Source organism: Clinocottus analis, unplaced genomic scaffold (assembly GCF_023055335.1).
Source record: "Clinocottus analis isolate CAN_PGR_092001 unplaced genomic scaffold, fCliAna1.0.p SCAF_18, whole genome shotgun sequence".
Lineage (NCBI taxonomy): Eukaryota > Metazoa > Chordata > Actinopteri > Perciformes > Cottidae > Clinocottus > Clinocottus analis.
Genome location: NW_027175909.1, coordinates 8,352,501 through 8,369,372, shown reverse-complemented (window position 1 = coordinate 8,369,372; position 16,872 = coordinate 8,352,501). Strand labels below are relative to the sequence as shown.

Sequence of the window (16,872 nt, the reverse complement as noted above, 5' to 3'; positions counted from 1 at the left end):
GCTCCGACCCAAGCTGTTACAGAGGTGTCGGAATAAACTATGACGCAATTGTTTTTATATGTATGAGCTTTTTGTTTAGTAATTACATGTTGTTTAAAATTCACAATAACCATTAGTTGTCATTGACTTTAACAGTTAAAAACTATTGTTCAAAAAGTGAATGTTTACATTCACTACTTTGTACCATAACGATAATGTAGTTAGTTGTCACGTTTTCTCTAACATCAAACTATTGTCATGCTGGATTAAATGAGTGAAGGGAGATGCAATAAAACACCCACAAGCCCAACATTTATAGATGCATTTACACAAATAAATGACATCTGGAAAACATTCTGCATTACAGCTTGATAATTAATTATTAAGCCACAAGCATGATTACAAATATACACAGTCTGTCGAGAGTAATGTTAAAGTGATGTGACATAGATCTTTCAGGACAGAATACAGTAAATCTCCAAATGGATAAAGGCCCCATTTAAAAGGGAAAAACAGCAGCTGTCCAGAATTTACCGCAACTGTATTTAGTTTGCTTGAACAATTTAAACCAAGGTATGTTCACACACAATGTATCCAGGCCTTCAACGATTATTTTCATTACATTTTCTGCCAATCAGTTTTGCAATTAATTAGTTATTTATTATCTTGTTAAATCCTTGGATTGAAGCTAGGGATTGTCATGCTAGTCATTGTTTTATTTTCAAAGAAAGTAAAAATCAAAAGCTCATTAAAATTTCCCAGAACCTAAGTTGACTTATTCATATATTTTTTTTGTTCAAACTTCAGTCCAAAACAGAATAACTAACTAGTTACACTACAATGGTGCAGTCCATCACAGGTTTGCAATATCCACTGTTGTAGTGTTTGATTGAATGACTACAACACACAATTGGCTAACCTGCTGTCTCAACTGCAAGTGTATAAAGATGTGTCAAGTACAATATCCAAAAAACGTGAGCAAATTCTGCCGGTGGCCTCAGCTGTGTGATCACATGCAGGTCCTACCGGCCGGTTAAAGATAGCGGGCGAGGAGTCAGCAGTCTATCAATTGCAGTATCAAACAGGTAATAAAACAATGTTTTGAGAAAGTGTGAGTCATAAGCGCCTTACACACAGACTGAACAGGGCAGGACTGTGTTCAGCCTCACTGTTCTGTATGAAAGGTGCGGAGGTGGCATAGAGGGGCAGAGTTGTTTTGCGGCTGGCCCTTCGAAAGTTGTCACAGAAATGAACCTAACCTGTGTAAGAAAAGGACAGACAGCATGGCCGAACAGCTGCGACGTTATGATACAATGTTTTTATTCATTAAAAAAAACAACCTGAGAAAGATTTTTGCTTTAAATGGCTTTTCTAAACTTATTTGATGTTACCAAACTAGATGTCAATTAATCAACTTATCAATCAAACTTTAAATTGAGATATTATGTAAAATAATCCAACACAATACTCACATTGAAAGGAAAACCTCAGAAGAGATATTCATTTATTTTTAATGCAACGGTGATCTATGTATCGCAAACACATCTAAGTCCCTTCAAAAGACCAATAAGAAAGTAAACACATTTTTTACACTCAACATTCACATCTGTTTCCGAAACATTCTGCTTCTAACTGTTCTTTGTCAGGTAACCACATCCTTCCCTGCCTCCATGTTGCTACAATGTTGACAGAGAGGCGAATTAAGCGAAAAGTCTTTGCTACAAACTTTCAAACCAACTTGACCATGTGGACCCAAAATGGAACGTTGTATTCGACAAACCAATCACATCCGTCTTTTACTTCCTGTCAGAGGGCACGCACACGCGCGCCTGGCGTCATTACGCACTTCCGGTTCTCTTCGAAGAGTCCCCCCTCTTCTCCTCACCGTCGCGCCGTGAAGTGGATGTTTTGGTGAGAAAATACGGTGTCGAAAAGGGACGTAAATACCTTCAAAACATGACATTTCGACCGAGTGGGACCTAAAGCGGCCAAGCAACGGGGAAGAAGAGCGTCTTCGGGGAAGGTTTCGGCTTTATCTTTGTACCCGTGTATTCCTCCGCATGTCCGCTTTCTTCATAGATGGTCTCCGGCGAGCGTTGTCTGGCGGCGGACGACGAGTTGTCGAAGAATAATATGAAGGAGATGATCGGCGGTTGCTGCGTTTGCTCTGATGAGAGGGGCTGGGCCGAAAACCCGCTGGTGTACTGCGACGGACACGGCTGCAACGTCGCCGTGCATCAAGGTAAGCGATGCCGTTGGCCGTTTGGTCGGCGGGGAGTTAGCCGTTAGCCCACGGGCTAGTTAGCGTAGTCTTGTTGCAAGGTTACGGAGCTTCCTCCGCTTGCCCTCACCAAGGCCATGCCGAGGTCGGGCTCCGCTCACGCTGCAAGGACGTCCACTGCTTGTTTATTTATTCATTTTTTGCTTGGCATCTATCTTCGCACGTCTAATCCGCTGAGTCGTGCTCGTTTCGCCTGCATTCCCGTCTGAAGCTGTCATGTGGTGATACGGAGCAGGAGGGTCACCCCTTCTCACCCTCACGTCAAAAAGGTGTACACTTCGCGCGGAAGATCGCATCGATTTGTAGTAAAATGTGTAATCCAGTGGGCTGATTAGCTTCCTAAATTACAATACAAACGGTGTTAAACGCTGTGTTTTAGGTCTGGAGTCCTGCATGTAGAGCCCCTAAACACAACACTAAACAATGATCTCTCAAGCTTGTAGTATTATGATGCAATGCAGCCAAGACACTGCTCTCGCGAAACTACTCAGACGATGACGTCCAGTGTTTACAAATGTAACAGCTGGCCATGTGTCGATTGGACGACCGCTGGGGGATACGTAAACTATTTGAAATGTCAGCAGTCCTGATCCATGAAGCGTTTCAATGTATTCACACTTGTAACACAGCTTGTTTCGACACATCTTGCTGGTGTTTGGCCTGCTAAGGAGTTCTGACAGGAGCTTGTTTCTAAGCCAGCTGTTGCATATTTTCCAACACACAAATGTTAAATTCATTTGATACAGGTTTAAAAAAGAAAAACAGAGGTTTCACTTCAGCTTTGTCGGAGGAAGTACATAGATCTTTAACTTGTAGCTGTAGCTCATCGTCCTCAAACCGCAAGGTAGCCGCTTCGATCACTCGTCTCGATCACAAATACTTATGTTTCAATGTGTAGGGATGGAGTTGTACACAAATTCACGGTTGGGTATTGGACATAGTTCACTGAGTCGTCACCCGTTGGTTTGACTGCCGCTTTTAAGACTATGTTAAGGTTAAGGTCTCAAACAAGAACAAGTCCCAGACAGAACAACGATGTGGTAGTGTCATGTCAATCACGAAGAAGGCCTTACCCTGAAGCAACCTCTATTATATTATTTTACTGTAAATGGGTTAATAATTTACAAAATGAACCTCATGCTGTATTGAATAATGTTTAATTCGTTAATACATCAAGTAAGAAGCAGGGTCCTTTTTTTCTCGACTTTGGTGAGCCTCGAAGCCCCGAACCCCGCTACTGCCCAGAGAGCTGTTCTCTTGTTTATTCAAAGTTTAATAATATCACGTATTGTTGCATGTTCGAATTGCACCAACTTTCGAAAGTACACATCTTTTGGTCTCCAGCAGTTCAAAGTGTGTCGTAGATCAAATGAATGATTCTCGATACATGCAAAGGGTGCAAACACATGGACAGAGATTCCTTGCTTTAGTTAGACAATGTCGCTACAGCCGAATGTCACCAACTTTGTCTACCAAATATGGTTACTGATTATGTTGTACAAAGCGTTCATGAGATACATATTTTTTTATAATATAAGTCCTGCCCTCAGTATTTGAACAACGATTGCTCAAACTTTGTTGCAGTAGCAGCAAAGAAACAGAGTTTGACATAATTAAAAACGTCTGGAAAACAATCTAGACTCAAACGGGCAAGGTTTATGTAGATAGATTCATAGGGCCACTGTGGCTCAGTGGTAGATCGGGTTGTTCTTCATTCAGAGGATCAGCGGTTTTGTCCCCCGGCTGCGCTAGTCCATGTTGATGTGTCCTTGGGCAAGACACTTCACCCCAATTTGCTCCCAAATGCTACGTATGTTTGGGTGTGAATGATTAGATAGTCTCGGTGGGCAGGTGGGCATGGTCCCATATATGAATGAATGGGTGTCAATGAAAGCGGTCAGAAGACTAGAAAAAGTACAAGTTCAAGTACATTTACCATTTGGAATCATATAATTTTTGTCCTTGAGCCCCAAAAAGTTGGTTGTTATAGCATCACCATATGCCCAAATTGCACCTTTTTGACAAAGCAGCCTCTTGGGTCCCAAGCAATGCACACACCAAAAGTAAAGTAGGTTGGGCAAACGATTGCTGAGATATGCAAATACAGGCGGCCCGACAGATGGCAGTTGAACTCCTTGCCACAACATTATGATGCATTGCTGCTGCAATGGATGGGATGGAAATACACATGAAGGAACACCAGACCGCATAGACCCTATGTTGTAAAATGAGTGGAACTGCACGGTACATGTTCGCAGCTGTCCACGGAACTCCCAAAAGTATGTCAGAGTTTGAGTCTGATTAGAAAGTCACTTATTCCTCCTCTGGTGAATTACGGGAAGCAGACAAGCTGTACTGTATTAATAAAGAATAGAGGGCCCTGTCTCTTCATACGTTAACTTGTATAGAGCTGTCCCTGAACCACAGGTAGGACAGCATCTGTGTAAACCAAACATGTTCGCAACATTCAACAATATCAAATGAGTGACTCATTTCAACAGTTAAGGAATTGGCAGACATTAATCTGTTTGAGCACTTTCAATTTAGATATCTGTCAAAATAGTTTATTTTATCGAGATGTATTGAAAAGGAGTCAGACGAGACAATGAGTGCTTCACTGCGACTGGGAGAGTATCCTAATTTCACAGTGTATACTATAATGTTGTACACTATTTAATAATGTTGAGAGAACAATTGGAAGAAAGTATAAATGAGGTTGTACTATTACATTGCAATGCACTTTAAAATATATACTTTTAGATTAATTATTTATTTCCAGAGCAAAACATATCTTTTGGGTAAAAATGTATTTGAATGAATAGGAAATTGTATTGCCCTTCAAAATCTCTTTACATTTGTTCCAAATGAATGTTGAATTCATTGCTCCTGTGTTTGAGGGCTCCTCTAAATCTAACAGAAAGTTAAAATACCATTAAGGCAAATCTATACTCTATGTTCCATGGTTAGCATGGCAACAAATACAAATTGGACGTTTTTAAGTAATTGGATCGCCTTGCTATAATTATTAAAAAGTGTAGTGTGTGCAGAATATCCTATCCGACTGGTTCTTGTTTTGTCTGCTCACCAGCTTCTTTGTTTGAAGTAACCTTTGGGCGTTTTGTTCTCAGTAAACTAGATTATAGTTGTTTATTCTATTGGATTATGGGCTCTGGTCCGATCAGAGATAATCTGAAAATGTGTAGAGGAAGGCTATTTAGGGTAGTGCTGCTGTATTTAGGCTGCACCGCCTGTACAGCAACTTTAAATCTTATTTGCCCAAGCGTCATTGAAATTAAGTCATACCAAGAAAAAAGAACTTGGGTGCGTTTGACGTTGCAGGCCATTTTGATAATTGTATTGTTTACTAATGCTGTGTCAAAATATTTGGTTTTGACAACGTAGAGTGTATAAAAGTAAAGAGATGTACAAGTAGCATCAACACAGCGGTGCGTAAATAAACTAACTTCTACCTGTCATATTTATGCAACTACTATTGTCATAATAAAGAAATGTCGACAGCTGTATTTTAGAGATTAACAGCTACTATTTTCATAGTAGTTGTTAATCTCTATAATGCAGCTGTTGGCATTTCTTTTGACTTTTTTCATAGAAACGTGAAGAGTGGGCTATTTGGATACAGCCTCTTTATGTATGGTGTCACACACTTTGCACATTAACATAAGGCAAACAATTATTATTGACGCCTATATGTGTTGACACTAACAATGCATTACCGGTGATTCTCGCTTTGTCCCCCGGGGCCTAAAATAGTTTGTAGGGCAGGCAAACTATGTCAGCTGTCAGTGGAGTATAATACCAACAACAGCAGTGTGTTTAACAGTCTGTCACATGAAAACACTGTTCAGGTATGCATTCAAACCAGTTTAGTCTCAAGTTTACCTTGTAAAAAATGATTGGCCGTGGAGATTGTGTGATATCGTTAAGATTTTATCAAGTGTAGTCTGGTCTGGTGTGCTTTCATTATCATTGTGTGAATGTATTCTGTGGTATATAATGTAGTCTTTTGTTGAGGTTGTGATGACTTACTCAAAACGTCCCCCTTCGTTTCTCCTCAGCCTGCTATGGCATCGTGCAGGTGCCCACTGGTCCGTGGTTCTGCAGAAAGTGTGAATCTCAGGAGAGAGCAGCCCGTGTGGTGAGTCACAGAATCTATCTATCCATTCATCATTTATGAGTAAACTCCTGGAATAACAGGACTGTCTGGCGAAGATAGTGGACCTCATGCTCCTGTGCAGTCATTTGTAAATGTTTGTAAATGTGCCGGAAAATAGGTTGGGTCTTGAATTATCAGTGAGTCTGTTCAAAGTGCTTGGAACAAAGCTCTTAAAATAACAAGACACTGCATGTTGAAGGCACTGTTTGTAATGTTTCATCTCATTGGGTAGTCAATATCATATCTTGTGCTGATTTGGTTGAGAACTTTCTGAATGCGAGTCGTCCACTGTTTCTGAATATTCTGGTCGGCCATTGTTTTGCACTACAATTACAATTAATTCAAGATAATTTCAATGGACTGCCGTCTACAAATCTGAATAAAAATTACATGTGTTTTAGTGGCTGTTTTATTTGTATTTATTTGACAGAACTATTTATTATTTTAATATACAACAAACAAATGTTGCTTTGCAATAATATGTTTCTCATCGAGCTATGTTCGATGAGAAACATTGGCATATTGCCCAACCTTTTAGTATGATTTACTGGAAATATGTAGTTTAACACAGTGTAGCAGTTCAGAGGTATTGGAAGCTGTCGGTTACATTTGACACAATTAACTATATTTACTATGATATGGAAAAATGCAACATTTGTTATTATTGGTCGTCTCAGGCTACATCCACACGACTATTTTGTTTTGAAACGCATATATATTTTCCTACATTCATTTCTAATGTCATGTTAGTTTGAAAAGTTTGCCTGGTTGCATTGTAGTGTGGACAGGCAGAAACAAGGAACGTTGAAAACGATGACTTAACACTCGTTGCTACTTGATGGCTCTTAGCAGTCACAACGTGTCCTTTCCTGACTCTTGGTGCTGCTGGAAGAACAGAAACATCATCAGACTCGATTACCAATCGACTGCCACTGGTTCTTTTAACATGGATAATTGATTACAGGCATTGCTGACCTTGTTGTCTATAGTCAGCAGCTGTTGTGCATCTACATTCTGCATGTTATAATGCTACAACTGCCTGCATGCGGCGGAAGCAAGCTTTTGGATTGAGTTGCGGGCAGTGTGTCCAGCAGCATTATCAGCCCTATAGAGTGGACTTTGGAAAATATGGTTTCTGGCTTTAAGGAGGGTGATGGATACAAAACTGAGGATTTCCTTTTCTCATCAATGCTTAATTTGTTATGCAAAAAAAATGTAAAGTTCTCAAAGAAACTGTAAACGAACAAAAGCATAAATGCTCTCCAGAATGCCAGGGACTTCCAGCCCCCCGGCAGAGCTCGGAGTGTGAGAACAGACAATGAAACTGAGGGGAAACAAGTGAGAGACTAGTGTAGACCAAATATCTTGACCCATAACCTTGTAACCTTGATTAGTAAGTGTTAATTTTGAAAGTAAATTTAGTCTCTGTGTGAGAGAGAGACCTGCAGCATTGTAACTAAGTTTGAAAAATAAAACTATTGTGCATGTGGGGAAATGTAGAAGAAGATCTTAAGGATTAAGAACAACCTATTTTTTTTTACTAAACAGTATAACAATACTCTGTTGTTTATTCGTTAACAAAGCAACCAGTTTACATCGTTAACCGCATGCCCAGTTCACGTGAATGGTCACGTCTTTTTCAGGCCGTTTTTGTTGGTATGAATGGAAATAATTTCTAAAATGGTGAAGAGCTCGTGTGGACAGAGATCGTTTGGGGATTGCTCAGGGTTTTAAAGCAACAGCATATTATTGGCGAATTAACCTTAGTCGACTAACACTTTTACAATTCGTCGATTTAATCGACAGATTAAAAAAACTGAGTTTCTTTACAAAGAATCATACAAAAATCTTGTGTTTACCAGAGAGATTTTCTGTGAATTTCTTTTTTTTTAAGTAAGTCATAAAGCATGAATAATGAATAACCGATAGACTCAAGAGATCTTAGTCGACTAAGACTAAAGCGACCCATATATATCACATATCACATTCAGAACATTTCCTCCAAATAAAATGTACTACTTTTTTTTAAACAAGGAACATCAGAAGGAATTGTATTATATTTAAATAGTAGCCTTGTTTAACTTGAGACATGAGTCGCTTAGCCCACCATGTCTATTGTTTATTCTTCTATACAACTTGGCAGAAGATGCAGTATTAAAGGCAATATAACTAAATAAATGATATTAATGGTCTAACTGCTACTGCCACTACCTCTTTTTGTGGAGCAACCACTTTCATATGGCATGTCCTGCTGTCCTTTTGACTTTATTCTGCCTAGTCAGCCCACAGTCTGTATTGTGCACCAGTTACCATCATATTTCATCATAGATTATATTTAATCCAGATTGAAAAGCTTAATAAAAGATTAGCTTAAATTCTGTTTAAATGCGTTCAGTTCACCAACACTACCAAATACACACATTTGTGTGTGGCATTTTATGGCAAACGTTAAGCCATCGAGTCTGCATCATAACGGCCCGTGAAACTGTTACAATGTCGCGTGGCCCTGGAAAACACTGCGTTTCAAATAATTGCAGAAATGACCCGTTCTCCAGAGACCTTCAAATCGTTTTACTTAAGACTGACTGGAATTTGGCTAAAGAGTTTCTATATTTTACTTGTTCTTTTTTGTAAAACTTGGTGCAAACTACCCAAACTGGTATGGCTTGCTGAGTTTCAACTTTATATGACCTCGGCAAACTTCTAAGGACCTGTCGAGATTATGTCGGGACAAGATTTACTCGCGTGGCTGTTGGTACAGGTGGTCGGAACGATCGCCTGACTTGCTGTATTCATGGGAGCGTGCAGGGCAATATCTCTCTTTTAGAAAGTTAGCGGGAAAACTCCCTGTAACCGGATGAAGGAGAAATACAACATTAACGAGATCTCTTAATTACGTGTAATTATGTGTGTGTTTCTCTTTATTCACAAGGAATTGCATTGTGTGCAAAGTTAGTGTGAGTGCCCGTCAAAATCCATGTTGCAAAGTACTTAACTCCTTGATTCTGCCTTGTTCTACTAATAAAGGAACATTTAGAAATGTATCGTAATCTTGAGGGGCCAAATTCAGACAGATTGCAGTAAAAACATTGTACACTTTTTGAACAGAACATTAGAATAAACAAAACAATTATAGGCATAAAATAAAGACAGGTATCTGTTCAGAAAGATTAATTATACAATGGCAATGTGGAGTGGAAGCAGCTACACTTTGTGTTTCTGTGAGGTGTGAATTTAATCACGCAACAGAAAATTATTGGTGGCAGAAAAGGAGAAGAAAAGAAACATGAAAGCCTTCCTTCACTATTTCTCACAAACACACACACAGGTTTTGTCACACTTAGGATGAGCAACACCAGCTTCTGTGTGAGTTGAGTTGAAGCGCAACGGCAGCAGAAATAACTGCACTAGTACTTGTAGTTGTTGACACACATGCACACGTGGAGACAGAAAAAACCTTTGGTGGCAGCGGGTAGTGAGGATGTCGTCCCGTAGAAATTCTGGACTTGTGCCACAAATCGGGGCCACTCGCCAGTTTATCTTAAATAGGTGCATATTTGTCATACGTTTGTGCTTCCCTCCCCTGAAGTAAATCAGGTTGACCGGTTGTTTCTGACCTGTTGTTTCTTCTTTACCCACAGAGATGTGAGCTGTGTCCCCACAAAGATGGAGCCCTCAAGAGGACAGACAACGGAGGTAGAATCCCTCTCGGCTACTTACACACGCACACACGCACACAGGCACACACAACTGTGGTGAGCCTCTTGTGTATTTTGGTATTTTGTCATTAATTGCATGTCACTGGCAAGTTTAAGGGGTGTGAGCGTGCTGGGAGAGTTATGTTGCTGTTTGTTGTGTGTGTGTGTGTGTGTGTGTGTGTGTGTGTGTGTGTGTGTGTGTGTGTGTGTAGCCTCTCTCTGCCGTCCTTGCCAGTCCATGTTTTGTGTGTGTGTTTATGAGGGGGCGGACCAGGATGGGTATAGTGCATGGCCTGTGAGGAGTCTCCTCTCTGGGTTCATTGGGAGGTCAGTTTGGTGGAGACTGTAAATATTCTCTGTGTGTGTGTGTTTGAGAGAGTCAGTCGGGGAGAGAGGCACAGCTGTGGGATTGTGTCCAGGCCTGCAGGGAGGCATCAGGACAACACTAACACACACCGTTTTACTACTTTCTCTTTTATTTTACCCTTCCCATGACCCCTCTCTCCCTCTCTTTTTTTTCCTCCCCATTTTTCTCTTGCCATCTCTTTCCCCATACCGTTCGTTCTTCTGCTTGTGTCACTTCCTCTTCACTTGTTGATCTGTGTGGTAGTTGCTGTTATTTCAGGTGGGACAGTAATAAAGCAGAGTAAGGGATCCGTCTCGAATGAGCATTTGATCTAGCATCTTAACATATAGTAGGCAGAGGTGAAAGAAAATATATAGAGGGAGTCAGAACTTAAGTTTACAGACGCTTGTTCTGCCCTTCTTTATATATATATATATATATATATATATATATATATATATATATATATATATATATATATATATATATATATATATATATATATATATATATATATATATATATATATATATATATATATATATGTGTGTATATATATATGTGTGTATATATATATATATATATATGTATATGTTAGCCTCTTAATAATAGGACTTTAAAGATAACATACAAAGTTTAAATTGTTTACACAAACATATTCTCTTACATCTATACATTTCAGGAGTTTGAACTTTCAAATCAGCATCAAGTTCACTTCCTACAAGTCAGTGCTAAGAAATATTAGTTATATTGCATCAAATCAGAGCTCCAGTCACTCTTGAGCATATTTTGATTGTACACACGTGTCTTCACTGAACATGTTCAGTACCTGCTACCGTAAGAACAACATGAACTAAAGTCGGTCCAATTTTTTTTAACTGGTGTTGTCGTCATGGTTGTACTGAGATTTACCACAGAAACTCATAACGTTGTTTTTTTGATTATTCAAATCACATTACACTTTATCATCAACAATTAGACTTTGATAACTTCTTGGAGTACAGCATGTTTGTGAAGGGATGCTTTGTTAGGATTTTAGGGGGGTAACACTGTGAATGCTTAGTTTGAGGAGGAAGGCTGTGCCACTTTTATAGTGCTGTTTTATAGGCCTCTTCCAGATTCTTGGAGGGACTTCAAAACAACAACATACCCCCATTTCACACCCGCTGCCTCCCCTCTGTCCCGCCCTCTGCCCTCCTACCCCTGTCCCACTCACCAGGTCAAAGGCAGGTCAGGGGTTCAACTGTAAGTTTAAGCCTGTTTTTGTTTCCGCTATGGGGAAAAACAGACACCTCCAGTGTGGCGGGAGACTCCCACCTCCATTTGACCTCCCGTTGACCGCCTTCTGCTCCTCTTCAGCTTGTCGTCAATTTTGCTGCCACTCCACCATGCCCCGCTGTCATTCTCCCGCCCCCAGTTTGTCTTCACTGACAGGCAGCTGTGTGTGTTAGGGCTCAATAAACTGCTATTTGGATAGATTAACTACCACATTGCAAATTAAAACATTTTAGATTCAGCAGCAGCTGAGTTGAACTCAGTTTAATTCATGTTTTTAATGTGAATGTAACAAAAACTGCAGTTTGGCATATTTACAGTGGCCCCATACTGGGCTGCTAATTTATAATTTTTCTCTGACCAATAGCTGACCCTTCTTAACTGAGCGTTAACTGTTCGACAATATCGGTACGTTTCATGCTGGGGCATTGGGGTTGAAGTTCCTAACCGTTCCTAACCGATGCACAAACCGGTTCAAATCCATCATTTATTGCCAGCTGCAGTGTATTTACAGAACAGGCTCAGATCAAATCCACAGTTTAACCATCCAAGGGAGTTAGCAGCCACAATGTTGCGTGCATTGTTGTGGAAACATCCAGCCACTTTTTCAATAAGTCACCACCGCATCAATTAGATGGGTTAGACATTTAGTTTTTGAACCAGACCACATTAATTGCCAAAGAAGTATTTTCTATCATTCCCTTGTGTCCATTTCGGGTCCACATTGGAACTTTTGTTTGTTGTCAAAGTTTCATGGACGAACAAGGAACACATTCAAGTGACTATTTTTGAGTTTTGCTGCGCTTCACTGAGTTGGAAGACTTTATTTTATCTTCACTATAATAGTTGGGAAATATCTCGACATGAGCATTCATTAATTAACTGAACTGGACTGTATATATTTTAGTTAAGCACTGTGCAGAGAGATACGGATGAGATGATGCATCATGTAATGAATGATGATGGGTGAGAAAATTCAGTTTGTATTGTATTCTTCACATTCATCCGTTCTTTGCAACTTGCAATCAACAAATGAAACGAGTGGATAACATCAATTGTGTGCGTCCTTATTCACATTAAAGTTATTCACATGTGGTATAACATCTTCATGCAAAGTTTGTTTTGTTATCACAAACTGCCTTTTGCTGTGATATATGTGCAGCAGTTGATGTTTGCTTTTGTGTGTCTTTGCAGGCTGGGCCCATGTAGTTTGTGCCCTTTACATACCTGAAGTAGAATTCGCCAATGTCTCGACTATGGAGCCCATAGTACTCCAGTCTGTGCCACATGATCGCTACAACAAGGTAAAAACAAATGTACCTATGCATTTAAACATGTCCCAAAATCACATATACAATGAAATATAATGAAGGACTAAATTGAATCTCTTAACTATGTGTGTTTGTGTAGACATGTTACATCTGTGAGGACCAGGGCAGAGAGAGTAAAGCCGCCACTGGAGCCTGTATGACCTGCAACAAACATGGCTGCAGGCAGGCCTTCCATGTCACATGGTGAGAGCCGTTCACATCCCATTAACCTCACTAGACAAAGAAGATTGTGTCTTCAGTTCTTCACTCACTCAAGTAAATACTTGAAGATTTAATATACTTTTGAGTAAAAAAAAATCCCTTCACTTCACATCTCATAGTGATTCTTATTGTGTTACAACATCCTTATTTATTTTTTAACATCTCTTTAATTTGCTTCACACAACGCTCTGACAGTGCCCAGTTTGCGGGGTTGTTATGTGAAGAACAAGGATCGGATGCAGACAATGTCAAGTACTGTGGATATTGCAAGTACCACCACAGCAAATTGGTAAGTGTACTTATATTTTTATATATATATATATATTCTACACACACACACACAAAACAAACCAATATACAATTCTGCTCAACCAATTAATTTTTGTAGCCCTAGTCTATTTCTCCACATGTAAGAAAAAGTTAGATTTGTATAAGTGTAGGATGATTCAATATTGCTTGAATTTATCACCTGAGGAGCTACCTTGTGTTTTATAATTCTGATGGTATAAGTAGACTTTTGTCTCGCTCACTAGCTTGAACTAGTCTCATGGGCACATTGTATTTCCTTTATAACTGAGCATTGATTGCACTTCCATGTAGTTTTATGTGGGAAACCACTCTGGCTTGTGCATACTGAGGACCACAGTGTTGTATGTGGCGACATCTATATGCATGAGTGTGTCTTGAAGGTTGTCTGTCTATTAACTATTTGAATGAGGATTCATGTAGTTTTTTTGTTCTGCTAACTACAAGCATGAATGCACAACACACACATTGGTTTACCTGTACCACGGTGAGAAATGCCTTTCACCTTGTGAATGATTTGCTAATTCTCTGCTGCCACTGAGAAATGACTCCCTCCCTCCTCCTCATCACCCTCTTCTTTTTCTTGAGCCTCTCCCTCCCTTCGGCCCTATCATCCATGTCCTTCTTCTTGTACTCCGACTCTCCACTTTCCTTCCGCTATCTTTTGTCCTTTCGTCTGTTGACGTTTTCTCTTTAGGGCTTGGCCATCTCTCTCCTTTAGTCAGCTTCCACTCTCTGTTAGCCTCTGCCCCCTTTCCCGCCATCTATTTTTCTCCCCATCTGCTTCCGCTTTCACTGGACCAATGAATCCATCTCCCCACTGTTTGCCTCTCTTCCACCTGTCCTTTACACCTTTCTATCTACTCTTATTCCTCCTCCCTTCCTGATGCCTCAAATCTCTTCATCAGTGGCCCATGGTCCCCTCCTATCCTCTGTGTATTGGGCCTAAGCCCAGAGTGGGCATGGTATGTTCGGTTTGCAGGTGCCGCATAGGGTCCTTTTGAGTCGGGTTTTCACTGTAAGGTCGAGCAAGTCTATTCAGGCTTCATCATTGTGTTTCAAATTCTTTTGAAAATATGATTTCAGTGATTTACTTCTTAGCTTTCCAACAGACCTGTCCTGTCAGTTGAATTGTAAATGTTGAGTAGCAGCAGCAGCAGCAGCAGCAGCAGCAGCAGCAGCAGCAGCAGCAGCAGCAGCTTTTGTGCAGTGCAAGTTTAGTGCTCTCCGGGAAGCTTTTACTCAGTGATTCAGTGTTTTTCTTAAAGGAATTGATCACGTACAGTTTTACAACAAAATAGGAATTCCTTATGTCAAGTAAATGGTTTTGAATTTAGCTCTAAGTGTTTGAATCCCTCTGTTTTTTGGATGAATCACAGGCGACCCCTCCCCCCAAGTTTTCCTTCACCATGCATTCCTGCGTTCTCATTGGCTGTAGCGCCCCGACTGGCCAGATATTTAGCCTGGTAGGTGATGCATTGGTGAGATTCTGGCTCACGTCTTTGAGCTGCGGCGCCAAGCCAACGGCAATTTGCCTCTGATCTGGGGGTTGAGTTGAGAAGCTCCAGATCTATCTGCGAGTGGAAAATCAGGGTTTTGGGTTTTTCACATCGCGGGAATCATAAAGCCCTAAAGTAGAGTGACGAATGAGATGTAAAAGAGCATAAAGGTTAACAAAAGAGAAGGCAGAATAACAGTTTATTTTGTCTGCATGTTTTTTTTCTTTCAAAGAATTGGCATTCACTCCTAATTGGCACATTGCTGGTTTCTTGTCCATGATTGCTAGCTTATCTTTTGTAGTCTCACTATGGCGACAAGCAAAGTGCAAACTTCATAGCTGGTCCATTGTCAAGAAGATAGCATGGAGAGGGTAGGCATATCAACACACAGAATGCAACAACTGGATATGCGGGAGGAATATGTTTTCAGTACACGCAGTCACTGTAGAGACGTCTTGTTGCTTTCCGGATATTGTGCCATTTTCTAGTTAACAACGTATTCCAAGGTACACATGTATGCATGTACACACTGCATCTGTGGCTGGAGGGACGGAAATATGAAAAACAGCAGCATGACTCAACTATCATGATATCTGGAACAGTGGTTGGATGGAAACACAGAACACACGCAGACATATAGTTATATGACATTTTGCAATGTTAACAAATGCTGATGGAAAGACTCGTGCTGTTCTATTGATCGCGTATGAGTGGATTTGGATGTTGGGGTCTAATGTCATTAAGCTGGGATTGTATGGATGACAGGATTGTACAAGAGGGAATCAATGAGAAGGAAAGCAATGTTGTTAGCAGAGTGGGTTTCATGAAATACCACTTGATGGATGTTTACGGCATGTTACCATCATATGGTATTTGACTGGACTCTGTCAGTATCCAAATCTAATTTCAAACTTGGATTATCCTTGTTTGTTGTTGATTTCAGCCTCTGTGGTCACTCTGTGTGAATAATTTTCCCAAATGTTCGAAGTGTTAATGCACTCGTTGATGCATCGGCTTTACTTCTTTTCTGTGTGTTGCTGACACACTGCTGAATATAATAAGGTATAATATGTTTTCAAACATCTTCAGCGACGATGCTCAGTGGCTAACATTGTTGCGTAACTTTGTCACAACTGGTCATTTTCTGTCAAATTAGGTTTGTTGTTAGTTATATTAATTGAATTACAAACATAACATAGCTCCCTGAATAATCCCTGAAAAGGTGCAGAGAAAATAAAGTTATCTTAATATACTGATGCAAGTTAATTCTGCTAGCTTTTTTACAAAGGTGTTTTTCTTTTTCAGGCTTTCCTGTGAGGTTGAATGATAATCAAGTGTTTTTCAGAAGGAAAAGTAATTGATGAACTCTTGCATACGTATGTCAGTTTGAAAGTCCAGATTGAGACCTTTTAAAGGGAATCAATTGCTGTATGACTAAGACAATAATCTGTATGTGAGGCCAGAAGAGGAGGATTTATCCCATGTTGCCTTGAAAAGTCAGTTTTACATGAAATGTCAAAAGAAACTGTCTCTGGTCGTGTATCTGTTCTTTTGAGTAGACTGGGTAAACACACGCCTTGATCCATGCCTGGAGGTAATCTGGCTGTAATTTGAAGATGTAGTTCTTTATCACCATGGCAACCAATATTATGAGCAAGAGCAATCTGACTTGGACTGGGATCGATAAACAAGACCCCTCAAAAAAATGTCCCATGATACTTCTTCATATCTAAGTGTTGGCAAAGGAGAAACAATAAAATACAACATGGTTGTGTGGGTCCT

At 40.1% G+C, this 16,872-nt stretch overlaps 1 protein-coding gene across 4 annotated transcripts in view; it reads left to right on the top strand.

Annotated features, from left to right (window-relative positions):
- The first annotated feature begins 1,834 nt into the window (after positions 1-1,834).
- The window catches only part of mllt10 (MLLT10 histone lysine methyltransferase DOT1L cofactor), a 42,099-nt gene continuing 27,061 nt past the window's right edge, over positions 1,835-16,872 (top strand). For 3 of the 4 annotated variants that reach the window (XM_068581690.1, XM_068581689.1, XM_068581688.1), the window contains exons 1-6: positions 1,837-2,221; positions 6,337-6,416; positions 10,076-10,130; positions 12,948-13,057; positions 13,164-13,267; positions 13,481-13,574. In XM_068581690.1, the coding sequence (XP_068437791.1) occupies positions 2,059-2,221; positions 6,337-6,416; positions 10,076-10,130; positions 12,948-13,057; positions 13,164-13,267; positions 13,481-13,574 (606 nt within the window). In that variant the 5' untranslated portion in view covers positions 1,837-2,058. Of the gene's footprint in view, positions 2,222-6,336; positions 6,417-10,075; positions 10,131-12,947; positions 13,058-13,163; positions 13,268-13,480; positions 13,575-16,872 lie in introns of all 4 variants that reach the window. The other variant, XM_068581687.1, reaches the window with a different exon arrangement.